Below are 25,231 nucleotides of genomic sequence, written 5' to 3'. Positions count from 1 at the left end.
TGTGAGAGCCAGGATCTGGCTGAAAACACACCCACCCCATGCAGCAGCACCGGCACAGACTGATGACCAGCAGCCCCGGGCTGGGGATGGGGCCAGCCAGCAGGGCCTGGGTCAGACCCTGACAGTTCCTGCTCCCATCTCCCCGAATGCCTGTCGCAGCCACGGCCCCACCAAATGTGTGGCACCAACCTGCCTGGTCCTGGCTCAGGGTGGGCTGCGGGGACAGGGACTGCAGGGCCCCCTGGGGTCCCCCCTGCACCCACAGACAGCCTCTGGCTATGGGGGGAACCCACCCAGGTGGGCACAGGCCCCAGCCTTAAGGTCCTGAGCTCCTGAGGGACATGCACCAGCACCTGCAGTGACCCACTGGTGCTGCCCCACCAGCACCAGGACCCCTCCTTCCCCCCAAGGGCCCTGCAGGGAGCCCTGCCGGGGGACAGCACCCACCCTCCCTGTCCCTCGGCCGCCCCGCCAGCACGACAAGGGGCAAAGCCAAAAGGCCCCGAGCACGAAACCGCTCCCCGAGCTCCGGCCAGGCCGGGCTCCCCACGCCTGCTCAGCCCCAGCAACCCCGGGGCACGGCAGCCTCCGGCTCCCACGTCCAGGGACGTGACCCGTGACCCCTGCCCGCCCCTCTGTCCCCAGGGACCCCGCAGGGACTCGGCCCCTCCTGCGGCACCGGAGATCCCCCGGGCCCCGCCGGCACGGCCGGGCACCCCGGTCCCACCACACGGCTCTGCTCGGTCGCCGCCTCGGGGCACGCTCCTCACCGGACACATCCTCCCCACCAGCATCTCCCCACCAGTGCTCATCGCCTCGGGGCCGTGGTCCTCGCCCAGGCGCTGGGATGAGCCTTCCCCACGCTTCGGCACAGCCACACGGCCTCGCCTGTGCCGCCAACACCTCCCGAGGGACCGGCAGCACCGGGACAGCCGTCGCTCCCCGTGCCCGGCCAGGCCGGCTTCACCGTGTCACCGACGGGGCTGCAGGAGCCGCTGCACATCCCTGGAGCAGCCTCCGCTCCCACCGCAGCACGTTTTGAGCTGAAAAAGAAGGTTCTCAGTAAAAGCAGGGCGTTCACAGGGCCCAGAGCCACCCCCAGGCCCCGCTGTGGCAGCGCCCGACGCTGCTGGCTCCGGCCCTTGGGCATCGCCTGCGAGGGTGACTCCGGGCAGGGCCGAAGGGCTGAACCCCGGCGGAAACCGGTTCCCCCCAGCAGCAGCTCCCACGCTCACCGGTTCGAGCTCTCCCCGGCTCTACAGAGCCAGCGCCAGGCCAGAGGGGTTTGTCCTGCCGGCAGTTGCTCTGGAAAAGAGCTGGGGAGAAGAAACCAGCCGGCACCTGCGCCAGGAGGAGGGAGCCCGGTGGCAGGAGGGGTCACCGGCCACCCCGGGAGACCCCCAGCCCTGCCGGGTCCTCTTCTCCCCCAGGGGACGTGGCTGGGAGTCAGGACCGGGAGCTGCTGGCATGACTGAGCTGGGGCTGATCCTGTGGTGGAAATCCGGAGCTGCCGGGGACCCCCAGCCCCGAAGGCCGAGCTGCAGCTGCTGCCCCCCGAGAGGGGACCCCAGAGAGTCGGTGCTGAAACCCGCCGGGAAAGTCGCCGGGCCCCATGGGGGATCCCGCACCAGGGGGAGAGGAAAACAAACCCCTCGTCGGCGGCTGCCCCGGTGGAGAAGTGGAGCAGGAACCGAGTGCAGGAGCGCAGGCAGCGCAGGCAGCGCAGGCCGGGCAGGCAGCGCAGCCACGGCAGCTCCCGGAGCCCTGCGGCCGCGAAACCCGGCGGGCAGCAGCCAGCGCCGCGCCGGCCCAGCGTCACCCGTGGGTCCTGGGAAGAGGCCCCAGCCGAGAGCCGGGGGTCCGGCCCCGGGAGGGGATGGGGGCAGCACCACGCTGCCTGTGGGCAGAGGCAGGGCCCGCACCGACACCCCGGCAGCTGCCTGCAGGCAGGGCACGGACCCGAGCTTCAGGCAGCACCTAACGGGCAGCGGCCGCTGCCCCGCCTCCCGCACCGGAGCCAGCGAGCGGGGGGAGAAGGGAGGAAACGGCCCCGGTTTGCTCCATTTTCACCCGGTTTCTCCCGTTTCCCTCGCCCGGCCCCGTCCCGGGACCCTGAGGCCGCCAGGGGCGGCCGGGAGACGGCGTCGCCCCCGGTTCCCGCCCGCCGGCTGCGGCCGTCCCGCGCCGGGACCGTGACAGCCGCGGCCGGAGCCGCCCCGGAGGAGCCCCGGGGAGACGGGACACCCGGGCCCAGCGCGGCTGCAGCCGGTGCCCAGCATAACAGCACCCCGGCCCCGGGCCGGAGCGCGCTCTGGGGCGCCGATGGCCGCTCGGCCCCGGGCAGAGAGACGCGGCCGCGGCACCGGGAGCAGCCGTGGCGGGGAAGCAGCCCCAGCACGGTCCCCGGGCCGCCCGGTGAGGGCCCCGAGGGTCCCGGGCCCAGCAGGGCCCCCGCTGCCCGCAGACCCGGGACCCCGCTCCCGCCGCCGCTGCGCTTCCCCCGCCGGTCCCGCGGCGGCGGCGCCCCCTGGCGGCCGCGGCGGGGGTTTGAAGCCTCGGGGCGGCCCCACCCCTGCCCTGCACTCTGGCGCCCCCTGGCGGTCACGAGGTGGCACGGCAGCGCAGCCGACAGCAGGAGGACACCCGTGGGAGTGGGACAGGCAAGGAATTTCGAGCTGGGAAAGGGAATTTCCAGACCTAAAGAAACTTTGCTCTTGCCAAGGGGCTGGGGCAAGCTGGGATACGGGCCAGGCGCCTTCAGACCCTCTAGAAACGAGGGGCACTGCTAGTGGGGCTTAATTTTCACAGAGATGACACTGGATATTGTTGGCTGCAGAAAAAAAAAAAATCCCTCCCCACACACACGCCTCATGGTGATATCCTTCTCTGTGCTCAGGTGTTAGGAACATAGTGTTATTTTTTTTCCTAATCAGTATTAATATCAACTCAATTACAGCTGACTGACACTGCAGACAGAGCAAGTCACAAGATTCCACACAGAATAAATCCACATCACCTGGCTTTAAATACCAAGTGGCATAAACCTGCCAAAGATTGTTGCCAATTTTGTTTTATTAATAAAACTATGAGCGAAATTGCCAGCAAAGAAACATCTCCAAAATACCCCCCCAAATACAATAACTTTTAATCTGGAGGGAGCTGGAAAACCGGAAATGACTTTCTCCATGCCACAGAGGTGTCTTTTGCCACCCCAGGGACATGGGACAGAGAGAGGGGATGCTCTGCACCCTGCCCCATCCCCTGAACTCAGCGCTACAGCAGAGGTTTTCCCACGTTCAACCCCCTCAGCTCCCCAGATCTCCTGCCTTTGTGTCCAGTCCAACGTGGGCACAGCACCCGGTGTGCAGGCAAGTGGAAAGAGATTGCTGCTGCCCGTTTACATTGCTGGCGCTGTCTTGCTGGGTGGTTTCCCATGATTTGGCCATGCATATGTACATACTGCTGAACACTGGCCACCAATTAAAATCACAGCTTGGCACATCCCACATCCTCACAGGCCACCGGTGCCTGAAGTTTTCATTGAGCACAAAAAAATACAGGCAAAAAGTATGGAGGATGGAGGAAGGAACTCACTCTTTGCCAAGAGGCATTTCTTCCTCTTGGCAAACACACGGGAGTTTTCCGGCTTTTCTGGGATGACACAAGCCTCCTTCCCCAGGGGAAAAATGCTCCTATGGGGGGAAACACCCACTGGCCCCCAACAGCCACAGGGCTGGATACCTGCTCTGTGGGGCGGCGATGTTCCCCTGCCCTGGGGGGGGACACCTGGGAGCATCACCTGGGGATCCTGCCATTCCCACGGGCAATATCCATGGGCGGCAGCTGGATATGGTGGCAAAAAGCTGTTTCTGAGGCTGTGCCCATGCCTGTGCTTCTGCTGTCTGCCCCTGCCATGGCTATAACCTCTCCCAGGTAGCAACCATCCATGCTCACACAAAGCAGCCTTGGTCTTCATTTAAAAGGGCCTGGCAACTGCTGTGCTACCAATAAGAATTACTAACACTACTGAGCAGTGGGGATTAAACCCATCTCAAGCACTTTCTATCCTAAGCAATAAGCTTGCAGAAAAATCATCTGAGGTCCTTTAGCTAAACCCATAATCCTGCCTCCACCCCAGAAGAAAAGTAATGAGAATTCGGTAATTTCTTGCCTTGATATCTGGCAGGTAAATTAAGCAATGCAATTTATAGCATAGCTGGTCCTCCTCAGCTGGTCAGGGTAAAACATGGCTCCTGCCTGGCTATATGGGGCTGATGTTTTGTGGGCCTTTGCAAAGTTTTACAAAAAGGCAGTCTTACAAAAAACTCGGGGTTTTCCAGCTCCTGTCCCCTCTGCTGCCAGGAAGCCTCCATGCGAGGGCTGCTCTATTATCGCCTACCTGCCGGTGGGCTTTCAGTGGTGGGTACTGATGTGGCTTTTACCGGGAGCTTTTTTAGACCTTGTGTGCTTTGCTTTGTGCCATTTTTCTGTTTCTTTTGCATTCCCCTGTCTTTTCCTCTCTGTAAAAGCCCCTGTTAATGGCAGATAAGGAAAGCCACCTGCATCCTCACTTGCATCCCCAGTGAGGAGGAAGCATCCAGCATCGCTTCTAGGCAATGCAGAGGTGCCCAAAACCACTGCAGTCAACACTGCACCGGTGCAAGAAGATGGGGTGAAGAGGGCTGGAAGTTGCAAAACCTCCTCAATATTCCCCAGCCTTGCAGAGATTGCTCCAGCATGAATGCAAATGCCACTAATGCCTCCTCCTCCTCCTCTGGAGCTGACATTTCCCGAGCAGAGCTCTCTTCTTTGACCCCCCTCTGTAAACATTGACATTGCATTTACATAGATAATAGATTTCTGTCTGCTTTTACCACAGCCAAATGTTTCCACCCAGACTGTTATTAGTTCTTATGGCTGGAAATGCACCTGCACCAGCTGTGAGGCTCAGCATAAAACCCCTGTCAGCCCAAATCCCCTAGTCTCTTAACAGACTGCCGCTGCCTCATAGCTGCGAAGCCCCCATTCATCTTGAGACAGTGCGGAAGAAATATTCTCCTGACCCTTCTTCTTCCACAGGAAAAAAGAAAAAGCCCTGATTTTGCCTGCCTTCCTCTTAAATCACTTCCTCTCTCTGAAGCACACAGTCCCAAGGCAAGTATCCAGCCTGAAAAATGACTTGCCTGCCACACACAACCCATCCAGCCCCCCCAAAACAACCCCGCATGATGCCTGAGCCTCCCAAAGGAGGAATAATCTGGGGCTTTGGTTTTCCAGTAACAATCTGGCTGTTTATAGCTATTTTGCCTCAAAATGAGATCATCCCCCATCACCCAGGAATGAGCCCTAGCACTTCGCTGCAAAGCATTGCCCTCCTCTTTCTGCTCAGCGCAATCTCTCTTAGCATGCCAGATAGCCTCCTTTAAAAGCAAAATGGTAAAAGGAGCTTCCTAAGCCTCTGCTTTCCTTAGTATGAACATTTTGCACGCTCTCAGAGAGTGGCTCGAGGCAGGGCTTCAGAGAGCCCGGGCTGACTACCATGCAAGCACTGAGTGGTCTGCCTGAAAAAGAGTACCCAGGAGCTGGTTTTGCAGAAATACTTGATTTTCCTAGTTGCTTCAGCCCCTTTGCTGTCATATTCAGCCCTTTTCCCCCTCTCTCCTGCTGTCTGTAAGGTGCTGGAGCAAGAACAGCTATTGCCTGGCCAGCATGCACAGAGCACTGCTTGCCCTGCGATGCCGGGGGGCCGCTGCTCCACTTTTTAAAGATACCTTAATATTCTCTGATGGCCACATTACATCCTCCAAATCTGGACTGCATGGCATTGACCTGCTCCCTTTGTACAAACCGCTTGTGCCATGGCCGCAAGGAAAAGGCAAATATCTTTAACAGCATCTGAAGGGCTCCCTAAATGCATCCTGTTGTGACGTGGTCGTTGCCTTTAACAGGGCAAACACGACACAGCCACAAGAGGTTTGGTGGTCAACACAAATGTGTCCATGTGAGCAAGGCGATTCCCCCTGCTTTCCCTCACTCCAAGCTCCTGCACGGAGGCGGGGCGTTACGGGGATGCCAGGAGCATCCTTCCCTTGTTGCCTGGCTCTGCACAGAGGACTAATCAGCGGCAACAAACATCCCCCCTTTTTTTTAAGACATCTGGCATGCACTGGGCAGGAAAAATACGGCAAGCTGGAATTTCCTTCATTGGGAGAAGCACATGACATTATTTGGGCCAAATCTAAAGTTTGTCACTTATGATTTTTGCATATGAATGGGAATTCAGGCTTTGGTCCCCAGCGGGACCATCATTATATGCATTAACAGACAGCTGGGCTTTAGAAAAAGGGGAAAAGCAGAAAGAAAATAGATGTTTATTCTGTACTTAGGCAAATTCACAGGAGGGGAATCATCTCCCATTCTTGCCGTGGCAAACACTTTGCTTTCTATAGGCTCTGAATACATTCACTCATCAAAGCATATTGAGTAGCTGCTTATTAACGCGAGTTCAGCTTCCTTTCTGCATTGCTCAGATACACACACAGCATGGCAGGCCTGGAGAGATTATTTTGCTTCCCGTTGTTTGGAGGAAACACAAGATCATGTTTCTAGACCTTTAACTTTGATTTGATTAAGGCTTTCATAAATATATATTTAACGTATTTTATATATTTTTTCCTTACATATATGTATTTATATTCTCTTATATATTTTTACAACCTCCCTCCACACTGCCACTTGTCAAAGTTGGGGAGGTTGCAGTGCCCTATGGTAAACCTTCCTGGGGAATATAGAAGAACTTTGCCAAAGGTCAGCTTCAAATGAAGCCAAAATCATATCAAATCACGGGGCTAGGGGAACGAAAAAAACCTTCATTGTCCACTGGACTCCTGATTTATCAGCTCCTACAAACTCACCACTTCATCAGTGGGATGTTTCTGCAGTGTAAAAAATAACCTGGAGCACAGCTACTGTCCTTTTTATCTTTCTCGTAGAAAATAAGACACCTCTTCCCCTTGAATAGGTGAATAATATTGGAGAAAAAAGAGATTACACTGGGATAACCGTCCCCTGCCATCTCCAGGGACCAGATGCTCGTACAATGCCATCGCTGATGGAGGCATTTCAGCTTGCTGCTCAGCTTCCTGGTGTTTTTCCTGCAAGAAAATGGGCCTTTTGCCTTTCTTGCCTGTTTTTTTTTGTTTTTTTTTTTGCTCAAGGGGAGCCCAGTTTCAAAGGAGCTGTGCCACGTTGCACAGCCTCCTGCTGCAGCACCATGGCTGCAAGGAAAGGGACACAACCTGGTCCTTCCCTTCCCGAAACTCAGCTGTACTCAGGCTTTCCAAATTTACAGGGATGGAGGGGTCACCAGGACAATTAGCTGGGTTTTTTAGTCTTATTTTTACACCCAAATCCACTTCAAGCCATCAGGCTCTCTCTTTTTTCCCCTTTTCAGTGTTTTTGGGGTGTGCACAACCCCAGCCAGCAGCTTGCAAAACCCTGGGGCCCTTAAATCCCCCCAAGCAGCAACACCCACAAAGGCACCCTCAATAAGCTGATTTTTCTGAAGGGAAAGGTCTGGCTTTAAACAACTAGGATGAGGTGCCGAGAGGACTGGTGGCATCCCTGAGTGGTACCCAAGGGTCTCAGCCACTCATTACAGGGATGCTACCGTTGCTGGAGAAGCCGGGCCGCTTATCAGCTGCTTATTGGCTACTGCCACGAGGATCATCGGAGCGTGGATGATAAACTAGCAGGAGGCAGGGTTATTTTCTGCCCCCATACCCGCTGCGGCTAAAGACCAGATCTGAACACGCTCTCTTGCCGTAATTTATTTCTCCATTACATTTCTGACCTGGGCCTTGGCTTTGCAGCTATCGCTGTCAGCCTTTTGCCCCTCTGATTATACTAACAGCATCACCTGAATGCTAATTGCCTTCCCTGATGAAGAAATCACCCGATTTTGGGGTGATAGGGAGGGATGGATAGTGCACGAGGGCTTTGCCTGGCTGGAGCCCCACCCTGGGATGCAAAGCAATTCGGTGTCCCTCTGGCATAAAATGGGAGGGCAGCACAATGACCCACAGCTCTTAGTTAGGGCTGGGAGAAGAATGAACTTATTGCAGGGCTGATTTCTGTGCCCTGAAGCAACTAGTCACGTTGATTTGGGATGCTGCACCCCTTGCACCGTGCTCCCAAGGGGTATCTCAACCTTGCCTTTGCCAGAGCCACCAGCCTTTCCCCACACAGCAAATGAAACATTGTAAATTTTATTTTATTTATTTGTTTGTTTGTTTGTTTGTTTTCTGCTGGAATAGAAGTTGCCGCTACAAAAAGACCTGTGATTTTGGCTCTGCAGCCCTGTTCTCCAAACTCTGGGTTTCAAAGGGGTGAAGGCACCTGTCACGCTTCCCTCTCACCTTGCCAGGCCAAAAGAAGGACCCACGCAGGCATGTTCAGGGCTTAAAATCACCCCAAAACTGGTTTTAGTAGGTGCCGAGCAAGCCAGTCTCTGTGTAGGGCTCAGTGCGCACCCAGCTGCTCACAAACCCTGGTTGCAAAAGCCTGCTTTTCCACAATGAAACACTAAAAAGCCCAAAAAGGGCCATTGCTTCCAAGCCAAAGAAACATATTCCTTCCCCACCTGGGCACCGGGGATGGACCTTTAGGTCTGCGAGCAACTTCCAAGCCCAAAAGCTGTGGCCAAGAGAGGATGAAAGCCATGCCCGTGGCTCCCCTCTGCCTAATTTCTCCTAATTTCTTGCCAAATGAATGCTCCTGGTCACTTTATGCCCATTCAATCCCCTCTTCCCCACTTCAGCAGCCAGCAGCTGCCCAGTGGGATGGATCTTGGTCCCTTCTGTGGCCACCCCAGCATCACCTCCCTCCCCAGGATCACGAATTGAGGCCAAATCCTTCCCAGTGCCAAACCTTGATGCCCCCCATTTATCCTCTCTGCCTGGCCCAAAAATGCCCCTTTTCAGCCCAATCCAGTCTCACTCCTGGGCTATTTGCTGACGTTCATAATTTATCAGTTGTGCCCTAATCCTTGCCTTAATTAATAGCTTATCCCCCGGTACTTCTGCATGTGCGTGCATACATATCCATCCATCCATATCCATCTGTACACATCCATCAATACACACGTCTCCTTTCCCCTCCTCCTACAATATCTGGGTCCAACCATCAATTTTATCCCATTTGAAAAGATATTAGCAAGCCCACTGGGCCTGATCTCCTACATATGTCATGGAAAGTGACCACAGAACGCCATTTCACCAGCATTTTTTCCACCGGATGGGAGAGGTTGTTCCCTATCTTCTTTTTTAAATGAACATACCATTTCCTTATCTTCTTCTTTTTTTCAATGAAATATCATTTTTACCTCGCACACCCTTTCGCTCAGCAGCTCCACACACTGTATTTCTTGAGGAGTAAATGATTAAACTTTGGAGCCCAGAGTTTCGTGTTTAAATGTCAAGCTTGAAACACAGCACCTCAGAAGAGAAATCAATAGGATTTCAATTTTCTTGTAATAAATATGGCCTTTATTGGGAGCAAACCAAGAAAACGGCTGGCAGCCTATCTCACAGTTTTGCTGCTTCTTTTTCAGCTTGAAGTTTTTTTATTTTGGTTTCATAGTTAAAAAAATAAGCTTTGACAGAAATAAGTCATCTTCACCAGCACAAACACATCCGTCGGCCGCTTATGGGGCAGTGGGAAGAGTTTTGCAGTCAAAAAAATCCTGGTTAGAGCTGCTAATATGTTATCAAAGCACCACATCAGTGTAAGAAAGCATCTTCTTTCTTTTATTTTACTTTATTTGCTGAATATTACTAATAGCTGATGCTACGAATAGCTAAGGTGACCCCAGCTGGAGGTGAGGAAATGAAGGGGTAAGAAATCACCTACATGGGTGCCTTGTTCTCCTTCATGGCTGGCTCATAGGCCTTTCCGGGAGGAAAATAATGAGCCATACATTAACGGGTTATCAAAGGTCACTGTAATGCAGGGGTCTGCAGCCACCAAAATCCAGTGGGTCCCAAAGGACTTGCCCCAAATGCTCCAAATGGAAATCCTGTTACAGAGGCAATGGGTATCTTCAGTGAACATCAGTCCCCCCCACGCCAATTTCTCCAAGGCTTTTTCCCTGGAGACCCTATGGCGTGCAATACCTGCAAGCACATCCTGGTTTGCTCTCAGGGGTACAAAATGAGCAAAGCCTTTTGCTGGCCACGCTGCTCTGGCTCCTGTTTTCTATCTGATCTCAGGCTGGGATTTCTTCCCTGATACCTGTCTTCATGTACATGAGGTTTGAGCTCTGGCAGTGGATGTGTTACTAAAAATGCACACTTGGAAGCACACGTGCACTTGCTGAGGGGACTGCCACGGGGCATGCCACCTTTGCAGCACTCCCCCCTGCATCCCTGCACTGAGTTTTCCAGTGTAGCCCTTTTTTTCCTGTCTCACCCTGTTTTGAGCTGTTTCTGCAATGCCTCGATGCCGGTTCACTTTCTGCACCAATTTGGTCACTGGTGCAATAGTTTGTGCTAGCATCTCCCCAGGTCCCACACTGCACCCGAGGCATTGCAGATGAGGCGATCTCTCCCCTCCCACCCATCCATTTTACCAAGCAGGTATGATGTGTGCCCTTCTCCAGTCCTCACATCGGCAGAGATGAATCACCCCGGGATCAGGTCGTGTTGTTTCGGCTGCTTCTTAATGCACTCAAGGGTGACTTTCATCAGGCCCTGTTGACTTGAATAAATCTATCTCATTCTTTCATCTCTTCTGCTCGCCGGTCCCTTTTTTGTGGAAGTATCCGGTCACAGTTTATGCATTGCATGCTATTTATGCAGTTCAGCCCATGAAAAATACATGAAGAGTCCCTTGCTCTTTCTCCCCACGGCTTCATAAATCTTGCATCGCTTTCTGCACGGCAGCTCGGCTTCACGGGGTGATGGGGAGCAGCCTCCCCGCTGCTCCTGCCCTGGGGCCGCAGCATCCTCTGGGGATGCTAGCACTACAGGCTTGAACCCTGCTGGGCTGGCAGAGGAGAGGGGTTTCAGAGTGCCCCCAGCCCTGTTTTTAGGTGATTGGATAGGAAAAATAAGATAGAGGTGCTGTTTTGCTGCCCTGCAATGTCACCAGCACTGGGATCATCTTGCTTTGCAGTTTGTTTCAGGTTTACTGAAAATAAGAGTGATGCAGAGAATAATATGGTAATATTCACTGTTCATGGCTTGTTAAGCATCCTCGAGAGTTGGTGTTCACAACTGGAGATGCAGCTGCACATTTATTGCAGGGATCGGCCAGAGGCTGTGCAGAAGAATCACCCGAAAAATAAGTCAGGTACATGCTTAAGGACCTGCTTTGCAGGGAAAGCACCTTACCTTTCTGAGCAGGTAAATTTATTAGTTGGTGGCCACAGAGTGCAAGAGTCTCTTCTCACACTGAGCCTAGCAGCGGAAAATAATAAGCGAACCCTGATTCGAGATTTGTGTAAGGGCTGGTCCCAAACCAAGGCGGGCACAAAGGCTCAAGAAAATTGCCTAATTCCTTAGTTCTCACTTAAAACGGAGCGTTACGGAAGGATTTTGCAGCCAGCTCTCATCTTTACTGGTAGCAGTAGCAAGTTTTGTCCATTTGCATCCTAATCCCCTTCTCCCTCCCGCTCATGCTGGCTGAGGAACAGGGACAGGAGGCAGCTGCTCTCATGGATGTGTCTTCATGAGGGCACCATCCCTATTTCTATGACAGCTGAAATCAGGGAGACCTTGTTAAACACCCTTGTTCCTCAAGATTTTTGCTTGCCTTCTTTCATTTTTTTGCATTGAAGCTGCTGGAGGTGGCGAACCTTCCCATTTTCTGCATGAGCCCAGCCTCGGCTGTGTGATGCCTCCCCCTCACCTGCAAAGCTATTTTGCTTTCAGCTTCTTTAAAGAAGTTTCCCCATGTTTGTGTTTTCCCCATAGCAGGCGCTCTGTCTCCAACGAAGCTATCAAGGATGCTGCCTACATGTGGTGAGTTAATACTGTTTTTTCCCCTGTCCTCAGAGCCCCTCTGATCCCTCCCAGCGTCTGTCATCATCGTGGTCCAGCAGCAGACAACCCCGGGCTGAACAAGAAAACACTGCATGGGGACTGGCACGTCAATCCAGAGAGATTTTATCTGAGTTGCTGACAACCTCAGTTTGCTAACCCAATTGACCTTGTGCTCCCTTTAATATATAAAGTGGCGTTCCTCTGCCGTCCCAGCCTACCATGCCTTTCCTGGCCAGGGTACGAGCGTACCACGTCTGCCGCGGCTTCCCGTGACGTTGGGACAACCAGCATCCTCATCCACAGCTCTCCCTCCCCTTTGTCCTCCAGCAGTGGTCATCTCGCAGGAGCCAGAAGATGCTGGCTGCCCACAACTGCCTCCGTTAGACCTTTCCCAGGCTGATCTTTTCCCCCTCGCCCCTTGGCCTTTCCCACCCATGGCTTTTCTCACCTCTCTTTAGGGGTGGCCTGTGCCCCTTTGCAGCATGAGGTTGCCCCCAAATCCATGGGGCAGGGGAGGAATGGGGTTGGGGATGTGGTGGCAGGCGCTCTAGCCGGCCATGGGTCTGCTGGGGTCCCCCCCAAAAAAAATCAGAGAAAAAGATAATCAGTTCTTGGGGGAAAAAAAAAAAAATCACCAAAAATTGGTATTTCTGAGGGATGGGGGAATGGTGTGGCCAGGCGCTGCTCTGGGGCTCGGTTGGTTTGGCAGGTGCTCTGCCCCACAAACCAGACTAAAAAGCAGATTTTCCCCCCAAAATAAAAACAGAGGAAAGAGGGAACAGCCTGTAACAAGGCAGGATGCCTTCATGTGGGGTCTACATATCTCTGACATCCCAGAGGCCCTTCTCTCCCCCAGGGACCACAAGATTAGCACCAAGTCCATGTTTAGGAGAGAAAAAATAAAGAGTTTTCCTTTCCAAGGGGGAAAATCCTGATGCTTCATGGAAAGCCGAGGGGGCACGCATGTGTGTGATCCACAACTGGATGTCGCTGTTAGTCAAAGATTTTTATTTTTATGAAAAAATATAAAATTTCATATCTTACACTACAAAAAAAAACATGTACACAAACAAAACGCACAGAGAGCATCCAAGGAGGTGGGGGGGTGGGGGGGAAGGGGAGGAATAAATACAGCAATGCTACAGCCTCCTATGAGTTAAAACGCCAATGCGAGGAGCCAAGACAGCTGCTGCAGCTCTGGCAGCGTTGGATGCACCAGCTCCCGCCCTACCTGCCCTAAGGAATTACAATAAAGGATTGGAAACTAAGCGTTACTCTTAAGACTGCTACTGATGTTATCTTACATACGCCTTAATGACTAATTTCAAGACCACAGCAGTCTAACGAGTCACAATTTCTTGACCACTGGGACTTTCTACATTATTATATTCAACACTGAATAGACAAAAAAAATTTTTACCTTCATTTTTTGTTCTTCTCGCCGTTAACATATAGAAGGAATAAACAAAATTTTAAACTGATTTTTTTTTTTCCTTTTAAATCAGTCTTCCTTTTTTATGCTCAGGTAATTTTTCCAAATGGTAGCTACACAATGAAAGGGGTCAGTCTACACAAGCCATGCTTGGGGACACTTCCTTCTCCCAAAATGATAAACTATATCAAAAAGAGCCTTTTCACCTTCCAGATCCTTTGAAATACCTTCCTCGCAATTAGCAGCAAAATATACTGGGGAAAAAAGTATTCATTGGACTAGCTGCAGCAGTAGCGAGCTGGAAAAGCAAAGCGCTCAGACTTAACCATAGGCAGGAAATCCACCTACAGCCCTTACAAAGAGCATAACCAGTAAAATATTACTGTCATCTTCTGCTGCACCCCAATATATACGATCACGCCCAAAATACAGAGTACTTGCAGTTCTTGGATGGGAACCAAAAACCTCCGTTGTCTCTGGAATTTGCTTGTGGATATAGAAGCTGTAACTTTTGGACCCTACTCGTTAAAACACCATTTTATTTTATTTTTAGCTCCAAGACAAAGCCTATTATACAGAGATCTGTAGCAAGAACAGCTCTTGAAATAAATAGAAAAGGTTATTTATTTATTTATTGGAGGAACCGAGAAGAGGTGCCCTATTTACAAACGCAGTCTGGCTTAAGAACAGTTTGTTTTCCACTAGATCATCATTTTGAAGGTTAGTCCAGCATCTGGTGTGCATCCCAGCCATACTGCATACACCTTTAAAACCCCACAAATGGTGAATAAAGGGATTTTGCCGTTAAAAGCCCATGAAAAAAGACCAAACTCAACTCCTCCCGCAGAGCCAACAGGTAGGGAACAAGTGGACACGACGGGCAGAAAGTGCTGCATGTTTGCTAACAGCATCCCTCTCAGTGCAGCCAGTGGAGGCGGCTGGCAACCGAACGATTCCTCCCGATGAAACGAGTTGTTTCTGTCTTCCTACAGGTTATTTTCCCAAGCGCTGCAGACAGGGAGGCACAAATAATCCCAAGACTGTTCTGCTGACAGCTCTAATAATCTTATTTATTATATGACAAATCTCTTCTCCGTGCTGAAATTGTTATGTCTTGATTCCCCCCTCCTCTTTTGTGGTCCAGTGGCTGCCAAAATGAAACAACAGGATGAGAAATCACACCATCAAGATTTGTCAGACCTCGCCATGGCTCCTCTCCCTCCTATTTCTCCCAACTCCCAAGGAGCTCGGCAGCAGCTCACAGAGGAGGAGGATGCCATTTCAGAACAGGCAAATATTGCCTGAAGAAGCCCTGCTGGAAGCAAGCAAAGCCCTGCTGCCAAGAAAAAAAAACATCCAACCCTCTCCTCCTAGACCTTTCTCTTTTCTTTAGAAACCGTTCTTTGTATCAAATCTCATCCAAAGGCTTGGGGGAAATGGAAGAAAGACCTTTGAAACAGCTGAAAGTGGCATTCGACACCTGCTTCTGCAAGACGTAAAGGACACAGGTCTCCTTTCGGCACTGGATGAGCTCGGGCTCGGCTCTGCAGCACCGGGGACGAAGGGAGCTGTGGCAAGTCGGTAAGTCAATGTTATCGCCAAGGAAGGATGCTACAAGATGCTACCCAACCTCTAAGGAAGCAATATATCTACAGAAACAGCAAACATTTGCCATCTGCTGAGCCATTTTTAAATCCCTATCTTTACCAAAGTCTTCACAAACCCCCCCCCAACCTATGAATACCAAATTAACTGTGCTGATTAATCCCATCTACAACAAAAGGAGGAGGACAGCCCCAAGCTGTTTCTGGGTGGGATTCCCAGGGGATCAGGTTGCCCTCAGGTCCCTCTGAAAACAGCAGGCGCGAGCTTTAGTGGACACATTGAACTTCAGCTACAACCAAGTGCTGACCCGAGCCGTGCCAGCCCCAGATGGATGGGACCTTCTCGCCCATGGGATGCCACCACTGTGACCACGTTGGGCTGCTCTTCTCTTCTCTTCTCTCTATGCTCTGCCCCAAAGTGGTCAGGTCCATGCCCAAACCGAAAATGCCCAGAGACACAATCTGGGACAGCACAGTTCCCAGCATAATCCCACCACCACCATCACTTTGGGGGAAATACTGCAAAATCTCCATGCTGGATGACCACAGGCTTGCCTCCACACCGCACCCCAGGACTTAACCCCCGTAATGAGAACAACAGCAGCAAAATCCCTTCCTTCCAGCTAAAACCACCTTGTGGTTTCTCTCCTGGGCTCCAGGGACAGGGGTGAGGGCTGCCCTGGGTGATGGCTACTGGACTGAAATGCCAGTGCAGAGGCAATCCCACGCTATCTTTGGGCTGGGCTCATATGCACGAAAATCGATGCCATGTTGTTGCTGGAGGCCACTGAGAACAAGATGTTTTACTTTTCTTCTTCTGGACGTCCCCAGCCCTCAGTGGAAAGGAAGAAGGGGCAACCTCTTTTATTTAAGCAGATTCCTTCTACCTCATATACGTAATCAAAACTCCTGAGGGCTTTATATGTTGCTCAAACCAAACAGCAACAAAAACACAAAGCATAGTGGTAACACAAAAGGGAGACAAAACAAAGCAAAAGAGGGGGGGAAAAAACCAAACAAACCAAGGAAGAAGCCCCAATCTTGTACCTGATGTGTAGCAAACTGTACAGTATATACATCTTCATCATGTATTATCCTCCCAGAAGAGCAAATTAAAAGAAATTGGTAACACAGAGGGAGGAAAAAAAAATATACACCCTGTATTGTATTTGCCATGGAGCAAGCAACATGTTTATACACTAGTCTCTATAAGTTAATGCTGTGTAACAGCATTTTTTTTTCTTTTCTTTAAATTTAAAAACAAAATATCTATCGAGAAATAATCTAATCATATTGCTCTTCAATACACTTCTGTAGACAAGTAAGACTTGAAGTTAAACTTCAGTAAACCGCAGCTTTTGGGAGCCCACGAATGGCTACAAAAGTCCTCCGCTCAAGTCAGTCCTTGGAAGTATTACCATGTGCTGCTGTAATTCAGTATATAAAGGTGCTATATATATATATATCCCATGTACAGACAACATGTGGTGGGAAGGCTTGCTGTCGTTGTCGCTGAAGCTTAAGAGATGGGTTAACCTCACGTACAGCAGATTCGTTTCCATGTTCCATGCATCTTACATTTACTTCATGAAAATGAGGACACAAATAGGAAGAAAAGGAAAACTTTAGTCAAACACTGCTTTAGAAATGCTGCGGCAGAGGCCAACATCCTTCAGTTATAGAAACCACTGAATTTCCCTTTTTATCTTTTTTTTTTTTAGTCAAAATAAATCTCAGGGCTAGTGTACAAAGTGCAGGATCGACCCGCTTGAGGAAGCGACTTTAAAACCAAGTTACAACGGCACCATCCCATTCACCAACTGGACCTTCATCTCTTGAAGGCTGTTCATTATCTTCTTCTGGTGACCAACAAGTGTCACTCCCAGCCGTCTCAAATCCCTGTGGGAGAAAGCAGACGTTGGTTCCAGGGACCGCTCAGGCACACGCCGCCGCGCACACCACGCACCGCATGCGCCGATGCTGCTGCCAGCACCTACCTCTGACCATTGGCTCCTGAAACCAAGTTTAGTTGGCAAGCTTAATTTTCCCCATTATTTTTTTTTTAATTTTTTAGTGGCTGACAGCATCTCAGAGAGGTGACGTGATTTGACCAAGATCACCTCGCTGGCCAGGAAGGAAAGCCGGACAGCAAAGTATCAGCATCACCTTTGGCCAAGGACTCTGCTAGGTGTGAAAAGTCCTATTTCCAAGAGAAAAGCCATGTAAGAAAGCCTGCGTTGCAGTTTCCTCTTCTCCTGGGAGAGGCTGGTATTTGATCTAGGACACGAGCAGTGAGGAGTGAGGTCAATCCACGCTTCCTTCCTCTTCGGACTGGGCAAAGCCAAAGATACACAAACCACAATCCTAGAACCATCTACAGAGAGCTGAACGGCAAAAGCCTTGGGCATAGCCACCACCCTGATGATCCCCGAAGTCAACAGGAATTGGCAACGCAGCTCCCCTCTGGGCCTTTGCAAATCTTCCCATAAACCCACGTTTGATTTTTTGGAGGGTGAATTCTACAAGCCAAAGGCATTTGTGTTGAGTCTGTCTACTGGGCTGCCATTACAGGAGAGCTGTAAAATAAGACATTTTATGAGAAGTGCAGGATTAGGAGGAGATTTTTCTCAGAAGCTCAGCCCTCTAAAATTTAGGTGTATAGATGAAGGTAATCACCAAGATTCATGTTGATGGCACCTCATGAAAGAGGCACCTCCAGGGGACAATTTATCCCATCCAAAGACAGGAGTGGGACAAGTTGTCCCCTGGAGATACTACAGCAAGACCTTGGGTGATCAGATTCAATGACACATCTAAAGCCAGATAAGGCCACGGGTTACAGCTGAGTATAATTGTAGGGATTTCTTTCTAGGGGTAAAAGTGTTAACAAAGAAATTGTAGGAATAAAGGCTCGAAAGAAACATCAAGACAGGTGCATCCGTGTTTCCAACACAAGACACAGAGACTGTTAGAGAAGCAGTTCAACTTAGAGGAAACGTGATGTTTTGTCTGAAGACTTCCATTAGAGACATATCAGCCCCTCACTTTCTACCTCCAGGCAGGACTGAATAAAGGATGTTTTCAAAGTAGGGCTTTATGGTCTTGCCAATACACGTGTGAATCGCAAAGCTGCTGACACCCTGTGTGCATGTCTTTTAGGAGAAACCTCTCCACTGAAAGCCAGCAGGACATAACCTCCTTGAACACGTAGGTGCTTTTTGGAAACCACATTGGCAGGGCTGGTGCGTGCAAGGGCTGGGGATCGCCAGCAACACCCGGGAGTCCAACCATCACCTGAGACTTATTGCAAACCTGGCCTACAGCTCACAGCACAGCTGCGTGCTGGACTGCAGGTGAACACGTGCAATGACCACCAAAACACTGTCACATAGTGTTGTGTGAGCTACCCATGGAGGTGTACCTCTCTCAGCAGCTTCACATTCTGGACAGAGACTCCTGTGTGAATACAACCAACCATCCATGTCCAAAAATTACACAGATGAACATTGCTTTGAATAAAAAGCAACCCTGAGTGAAGGTTGATACATTAACACATAAGCTGGTTGAAGCCAAAAGCTAGATCTGTTGTTCTCCAAGGATTGTCATGCTTTCAGCATTTTGATTTGGAAAATACCAGATTTTCTGCTCCAGGCTAAACACTTCATTTCATTATCGTACCCTTTTTCAGCGATGCATCTCACCGATGCATAGGGGAAATCACAATGTAAGGGGCATGGAGCAAGGGAGGTCAATGAGACACATCAGCAACGCTCCTTACCTGGCAGAGAAAAGGCTGCAGCATCTGCAAAAGGTGTCTACCTTCTCAAGGGGACATGCTTTCATTTCTGCCTCCACTGAATTGTGAAACTAGTTCAGCAAGCCATCTTAATAATGAAGGAAAATGTAGTAATGCTATTGTTACATGCAATTTATTTTATGTACACAGCACAGTCGGAAGTTCACACCAAAGATAAAAAAAACAACCCCAAAACAACCCAGTATAGGACCTGATTTTTAAAAGAGCCAACATCCGTCTTCTCCCTGCTGAGTGCTGCTCTGCTGGCACTTTTTGAAAATTCAGGTTTTTTTTTCCAGGTATCTAAAGTGCAAGCTGAGCTCTTTTGAAAATCCAGCACCACATATTTCACAGATCTATCATTTCTGATACTCTTGCATGTTATGCAGAAAAAAAATGGCCTGAAACTATGAGGAAGGCATGTATGTCTTGGCATTTCACATGCAGCTCCATCAGTCTAATAAAAAAACCCCTACTCACTACACAGCTTTTTTTTTCCCCTTATAGTATCCCCTTAACTCAATATCCTTGAGGAGTGCCTCATTGATTTACAAGAGAGAACGAAGAAAAAGGAGTTTCTGGTTTCAATCCATTAGCTGCTCACCAGGGGATCCAGTCCATTTTTTTTAGTATCAAATCCTCTCAAATGTGGAGACACCAACCAAAAGTGCGGGAACTCCTCAGAGAGGGGAAAAAAACTACCGTGGTGCCTTTCACCTCCACAAAGACAGACCAGAAGACAACAGCTCCTGAGTCACATGCTCACCTAATATAAAACCAGCAGCTTTATTCAAAAGCCACCTCACGTGTTGCAAAGCCGGCAACAGAACTCTCCAAAAACTGCCTAGAGAACGCAGGAGCTTTAATTCCTGTTTTTCAAGCGTGACTTACAGCACGTTGCACGCTCCTGTGCATCCAGTGCTGAAGGACTTAAAGCGGCGTAAGGCAGAAGCCAATTTTAAACAAAATCAGGTGCACAAACCAGCTGGTTTTGGGACAAAAAAAAAAAAAATCAACTTCTGTGCCAAAGGGCTGCAAAACAACCGTTCTCAAGCTCTAGTCCAGAGCTGCCTGGCTCACGTTACCGCAGCCAACTGGTAATTTCACTGGGCTCAGCTCCGCAGAGGAGATGTGTGTGGGTATCTACTGGGCCTTTGCAATAGAAATGTGCAATTCCCGCAAGAAAAGGCACAACTAAGACCCAGGGGCAAACGACACTTGTGATCAGGATCCAGGCTGCGCCTTGCTGTGCAAGTGACCTGGCCCCCGGTGCTGGGTTTGGTGTGTGCCTCTGCGGCAGCGGCACAGGCGCTCCCCGAGGCCATGGAGATACACGCACCCGTGGGCTGTGGGGTCCCCCTGCTTCAAAATACTTGACCCCCCCAGCAATGAGACAACTTTTATTCTTGTTTCAGGGAGAAGTCTCCCCTTTTCACTTCTCTTTCATTCACATAGGGCTGAAAATGAAAACAGGCAGGAATTCGAATCACTTGCCAACACAGTACTAAGAGGCTGACCTAAGCTGACCAAAAAGCCAAGGAAATAAAGGTGAAAATTGGTGTCGGCTCATCCCAAACAGCCTGTATACAGCTGCACGCATGCTGCTCTCTAACCACCGCCTTGTACAAAAGCCCAGCTGCAACGTGCCAGGGACAACACGGTATCCCTTTCCCTGCAATATCCTCCATTTGCAAGGGTTGAATTCATCGTCTCCACGTTGTAAGAAATATATTTAAAACATTTTATTTACAAACAGAACTACTTATACACCATGGACCAGTTTGTCAAACACAGTGTAGACTAGGACTGGATTGCCACATGAAATACAACCCCCTTCACCAGCCGGTTAGTCATGCAAGCAAAAGGGCCAGGTTCCTGAAAGATCTCCATGGCTGGCAGCCGTCAGCCTACCACAAATATTTTGTATTTCATCTCCCATCCAGGCCAGATTTCACCACTCTTCTTCACGTGGTGTAACTCTACAATTGCCCATGCAGACTGGGACTATTCATGGAGTTAGTTAGTTGTCAGTTTGAATGAGGGAAAAGAAGAACCACCTCAAAGACCTTCAGAAGATGCTAAAGAGAAAGGAATCCACTTGCTATGGACCTTTGCATGAAATGAGGACTTAAAAAAAATTTTTTTAAGAGTTCATCTGCTCTTATTCATTATTTCCATCCTACTTGATTACAAGATGAGAATTGGTTTGTTCAGAAGCAGACACAGTATCACAATCTCAGGACTGAGATTTCAGGTGAAGAATAAGCATCTAGAGCAGGTGAACTCTTAAATGCTCTTCATCTAGTATAACTTTTAATAAATAATTTATTTTATTTTAGAAGAAAAAAAAATATACAATGCAAAGCAACACAGCACATATTATTATTACAAATATTCAGAGCTCTTCATCTAATAACAAACAACAGGGTGTCCTGAGATTCAGAGAGTACAGATCTTTCAAAAGGTGGAAGTAGGTAGTCCACATGGTTAGTAATTGGTCCAGTCAAGGGTCAGACTGAAACTCATGTCATGGATCTATCTATTCTTGAGTATTGTCCTGGTAAAGTTATTCTTGCAGTGGATTGAAAGAGCTCCAGACACACTCAAAGTCACTAGGTGGTCCAGAAGTTTAAAGAGCAGGTCTGGTCCACTGGAAAGGTTGCCTTCAAGTCTGATATCCAGTTGGAAAGAGGGGGTGGAGGGTGAGGCTCCACTTTTCACAAGGTGATTCATCCCTTTGCAAGAATTAGAGCTAAATGTAGAAATCACTCTTTGTTTGAACACATACATTTTCAGGTCTTTGCTTAAGCAGGCAGAGCTCAGGACTTGGGGTGATATTCACTGGTTTTAGCTTTTTAATCTTTTGCTTTCAGAAATTTGTCACTAATACTACTCTTTTCTGGAATAAATGCATCAAGCCATCAGTTTGGAAGAAGCAGGGTTGTAATCAGGATTTTGCTTTGCATGCCGGGGCGGGGGGGGGGGGGGAGGGGATTTAAAAAAAATTCTGAACACATACCATCTCAACCAGGTCCTGTAAAGAGGCCACAAGCTGGTCGCCCACAGTTGCCAGTACTGTCAGCGTTATGGCCAACCCCTCCTACAGTGCTAGTAATTTTTTTTCAGTAGATTTTAGGAATTCTTTACATTAATCATATTTTTTTTCCTGCCTTTTCTGGCAGCGATTATCCAGTTCTCCTTTCTCCATCTAATTTCCACATCTGTCTCCTATGCAGTTTGAATTTGGGGAAGATAATTTTGGATGGTATTTGAAGGCAACCTCTTTAAATTGTAAAGAATGTTTTACTGATGTCATATGGGGAAAGCAAGCTACTTTCAGATGTTCAGATCATCTTTTCACCCGATCCCCCCAAGTCCCAGCTCTGGAATATACTGAACAGTTGCCTCTATTAAAAATGACAAGGAACATTTAACCTGAATTCTCCTGTGCAGAATACAAAATGTTTTGTTGTTCCCTTTTACGGGGAAAAAAAAAACCCGAAAGCCTCCAGAAAACCATCCCCCCCCCAGTATATTAACCTTTAAAGAACTTTGCTTGTTCCGGTGTTTATTTTCTGGAGAACCCATGACAGTCTCAGCTGAGCCCACCCAGGAGCCATTTCTCTCCCTTACTTTGTTGATTTTAAGGGAAATCTGCCAGTTTACATCAGCCTGAGCACGTGGTTCAGGTCTTCAACATGGGACACCCCTCCTCTTAAGCCACTATGATGGTTTCTCCTTTTTTAACAGATGAGAATCTGGTCTTTTCTCTTTTTTACTATATCTGAGAGGGATGAGAGAAGTCTTGATTTGGATGGCTGGTTGGCTTTTTAATGAACCTTACACAGTTTTCCCAAAAATAGACCCGAGTGGGTTCAAGCCTTCTTGCTAAGCCACCACTGCAATGCAAAGGTGCAGGCTGAGCTGTTCAAGAACCAAGCCTGACTCATGCAAGCATCTCTGTCCAAGGCAGCTGGGGGTGGAATTTATTTGCTGGTATGGACAATTAGTTGTAGTTAGTTTCAACCTTTTTTCAGTTTCAACTGAAATGAAAGATGGATTCATGAAATGTCTCCTTTCAGCTTAAAAAAACCCCCAAAACCCAGAAGCTCCCCAGGCTCCCAGGCATCAGCTCCTCTGCACTGCTCTGCTGCTGTAAAAGCCCAGAAGAAACGTGAAGCTGAGCAGCTCAGACATGTTGTCTCCACTGGGGCCAGTAAAGGATCAGAGTCAGACGACATTTGTGCTATAGAGAACATACTAGGACGTGGTGGAGGGGGCCTTAGAGGCAGTTTGCAGCTGATGAGGGTCAGAGCATCTCTGGCAGCTATAATCTTATTTAAAGGCTTTTAAATGAACTTGCCTTTTTGGCTAGAACTGAAAATGGATTTCTTGGTTCACTGCCAATCAGAAAAACATTTTGAAGTACTTTTTGGGTAGCCTGAAAAGATTTTGGGGGATACTTTTGAAATTTCTGGAATACCAAAGAGTAAATATAGAGAAGTATTTAAATTTTTAAGTCAAATTAAGGAGATAGTTTCACAATCTGAAATGTTGCACTCAAGAAAATGGGAGGTTAGGAATAATTTTGTCAGCGGGATGGGATGCTAAGACTGTGTCAGCGCAGAGGGATGCTAAGAATGTTTGAAGCTACATGAGTAAGTGAACCTCTAATTTACTGTCAAAAATGACCATTAATTTGGGCTCAAACTCAACACTTTCTCTGACCCAAAACAAAGCATTTCACTTCTGAGCATTTCTTCTGGAGCTCTTGAAATTGCATAAAATTCTAAAGAGGAACAAACTGGAAGCTTTTATGAAACTTAATTTTCTTCTTTGATATGACTAATTCAGCCAAACAGCAACAAGTCTGTGATATATTTTAAACAATCTGCATTTTCTAGCAGAACTTGCTCTGGTTATAAGATTGAGGTGGCACAGTAGAGGGAAATGCTCCAATGTTTTCCTTTTCTCTTAAATTACTGCCTCATCCTGTCCCTTCTATTCCCACTTGCCCTCTGGCTATATCTTTCTGCCATGTGGACTCTGACCACCCTGAGGATGGACCTCTTCCTTGGTCAACATTTGTAGATCACCAACCTGAATGGAGCCCTGAAGCCTGGTGTTTCTGGGCACTGCCCTATCAGATGAGTAGGTAAGGAACCATGGAGTCCTCAAAAGCCAAAGTAACATGGCACGTAATTGCAGGACTAGGCTGGGAAATTGCATATAAGTCTCAGGCACCCAAAAAAGGATCTAGGTAGAAATCCATGCACCCTGACTCCCTAGACAGTCTCTAGAGAGGACTTAATCCCTAGCTCAGGGTTTTCACGTGAATGTCTGAAGATAGACTGGATGAGTCCAGGTGTAAGGGACAAATATTGGTGATGTAAGTGGAGCAAATAAAATCTGAGTGAGAGCAGATACGCTCCTGCGCTCCCTCCGTGCATGTAATGCAAAACTGAACTCCATGGAGATGTTACCGACCTGCACCACGACCTGCATCACATGCAAAGGACCTCCTACCCTGTACGGTGAGCTCCACAGCAAGCCCTGTGGCAGACAGGAGAAATGCTGCGGTTCTGTGGGGTGTGGGGATTTTTCTTGTTTTACTCCTAATCCTCAGCACCAATTCTGTATGTGCACTGGTAATCTGCATGCGGTTGGAAGAGCCACGACCTTCTCCAAAGCAGCACAGAGCATAATCCTTCCCATTCTGCCTTAACGCCTGCAGTAAACTAAGCTTAAATTAACCCAGCTAGAAAGGCAGGCTTTGGGGTGAGTCTGAGTAGGCGGCAGGAGGAAAGCACAGACATAATTACACAAGTAAGGCAGGCAATTAAAGGTGGAGCGTAACAATCAGCAGCCCCGAGGTATTTACCAAGCCATTTGAGTGCTGTCACCCCAGCTGCAGTCATACCTACATGCAAACACCAAGGGCACATTCAGAAGGAAGAGTCTCGGCCAGGAAGCCTGTCCCCTAGAGCTGTGGGTTTGCTGATGCTCTTCTCTTGGCATCAGCTGTATCTATGCTTATTTCTGTTAATGTTGAATACTATTTCCACGCCTTAGTGGGCTTGACTGTCCACTGGGTTATGTCCAGATCAACAGTGAAACCAGCTAATCCAGTGTAAAGCCAGTATACCTGTCATGGTTTAACCCCAGCCAGCAACTAAGCACCAGACAGCCACTTGCTCACTCCCCCCTGGTGGGATGGGGGAGAGAATCAGAAGCAATACTTCAGCAGGGACTCTAGCTCCTATACATTTACTAGTAGGGTGGGTTTTGTTATTTGTCAGTAACCCCAAATAATCACCTGCTATTATGTCGAGAGGACGCCCTGGCAATTATTCAAACT

General features: G+C 49.1%; 1 protein-coding gene across 11 annotated transcripts in view; it reads right to left on the bottom strand.

The window, feature by feature from the left end:
- EPHA5 (EPH receptor A5) overlaps nucleotides 1-25,231 on the bottom strand; it is a 213,266-nt gene that overhangs the window by 786 nt on the left and 187,249 nt on the right. For 8 of the 11 annotated variants that reach the window (XM_072861291.1, XM_072861292.1, XM_072861295.1 and 5 more), the window contains one exon: nucleotides 13,005-16,976. The exons of 1 other annotated variant lie outside the window; for it this stretch is intronic. In XM_072861291.1, the coding sequence (XP_072717392.1) occupies nucleotides 16,871-16,976 (106 nt within the window). In that variant the 3' untranslated portion in view covers nucleotides 13,005-16,870. Of the gene's footprint in view, nucleotides 1-13,004; nucleotides 16,977-21,400; nucleotides 21,609-25,231 lie in introns of those variants that run through there. 2 more of the 11 variants (XM_072861293.1, XM_072861301.1) reach the window with 1 other exon arrangement.

Source organism: Ciconia boyciana, chromosome 5, assembly GCF_034638445.1.
Source record: "Ciconia boyciana chromosome 5, ASM3463844v1, whole genome shotgun sequence".
NCBI lineage: Eukaryota > Metazoa > Chordata > Aves > Ciconiiformes > Ciconiidae > Ciconia > Ciconia boyciana.
Note: the sequence above shows the minus strand (reverse complement) of the source record. Positions and strands in the feature narration are given on the sequence as shown.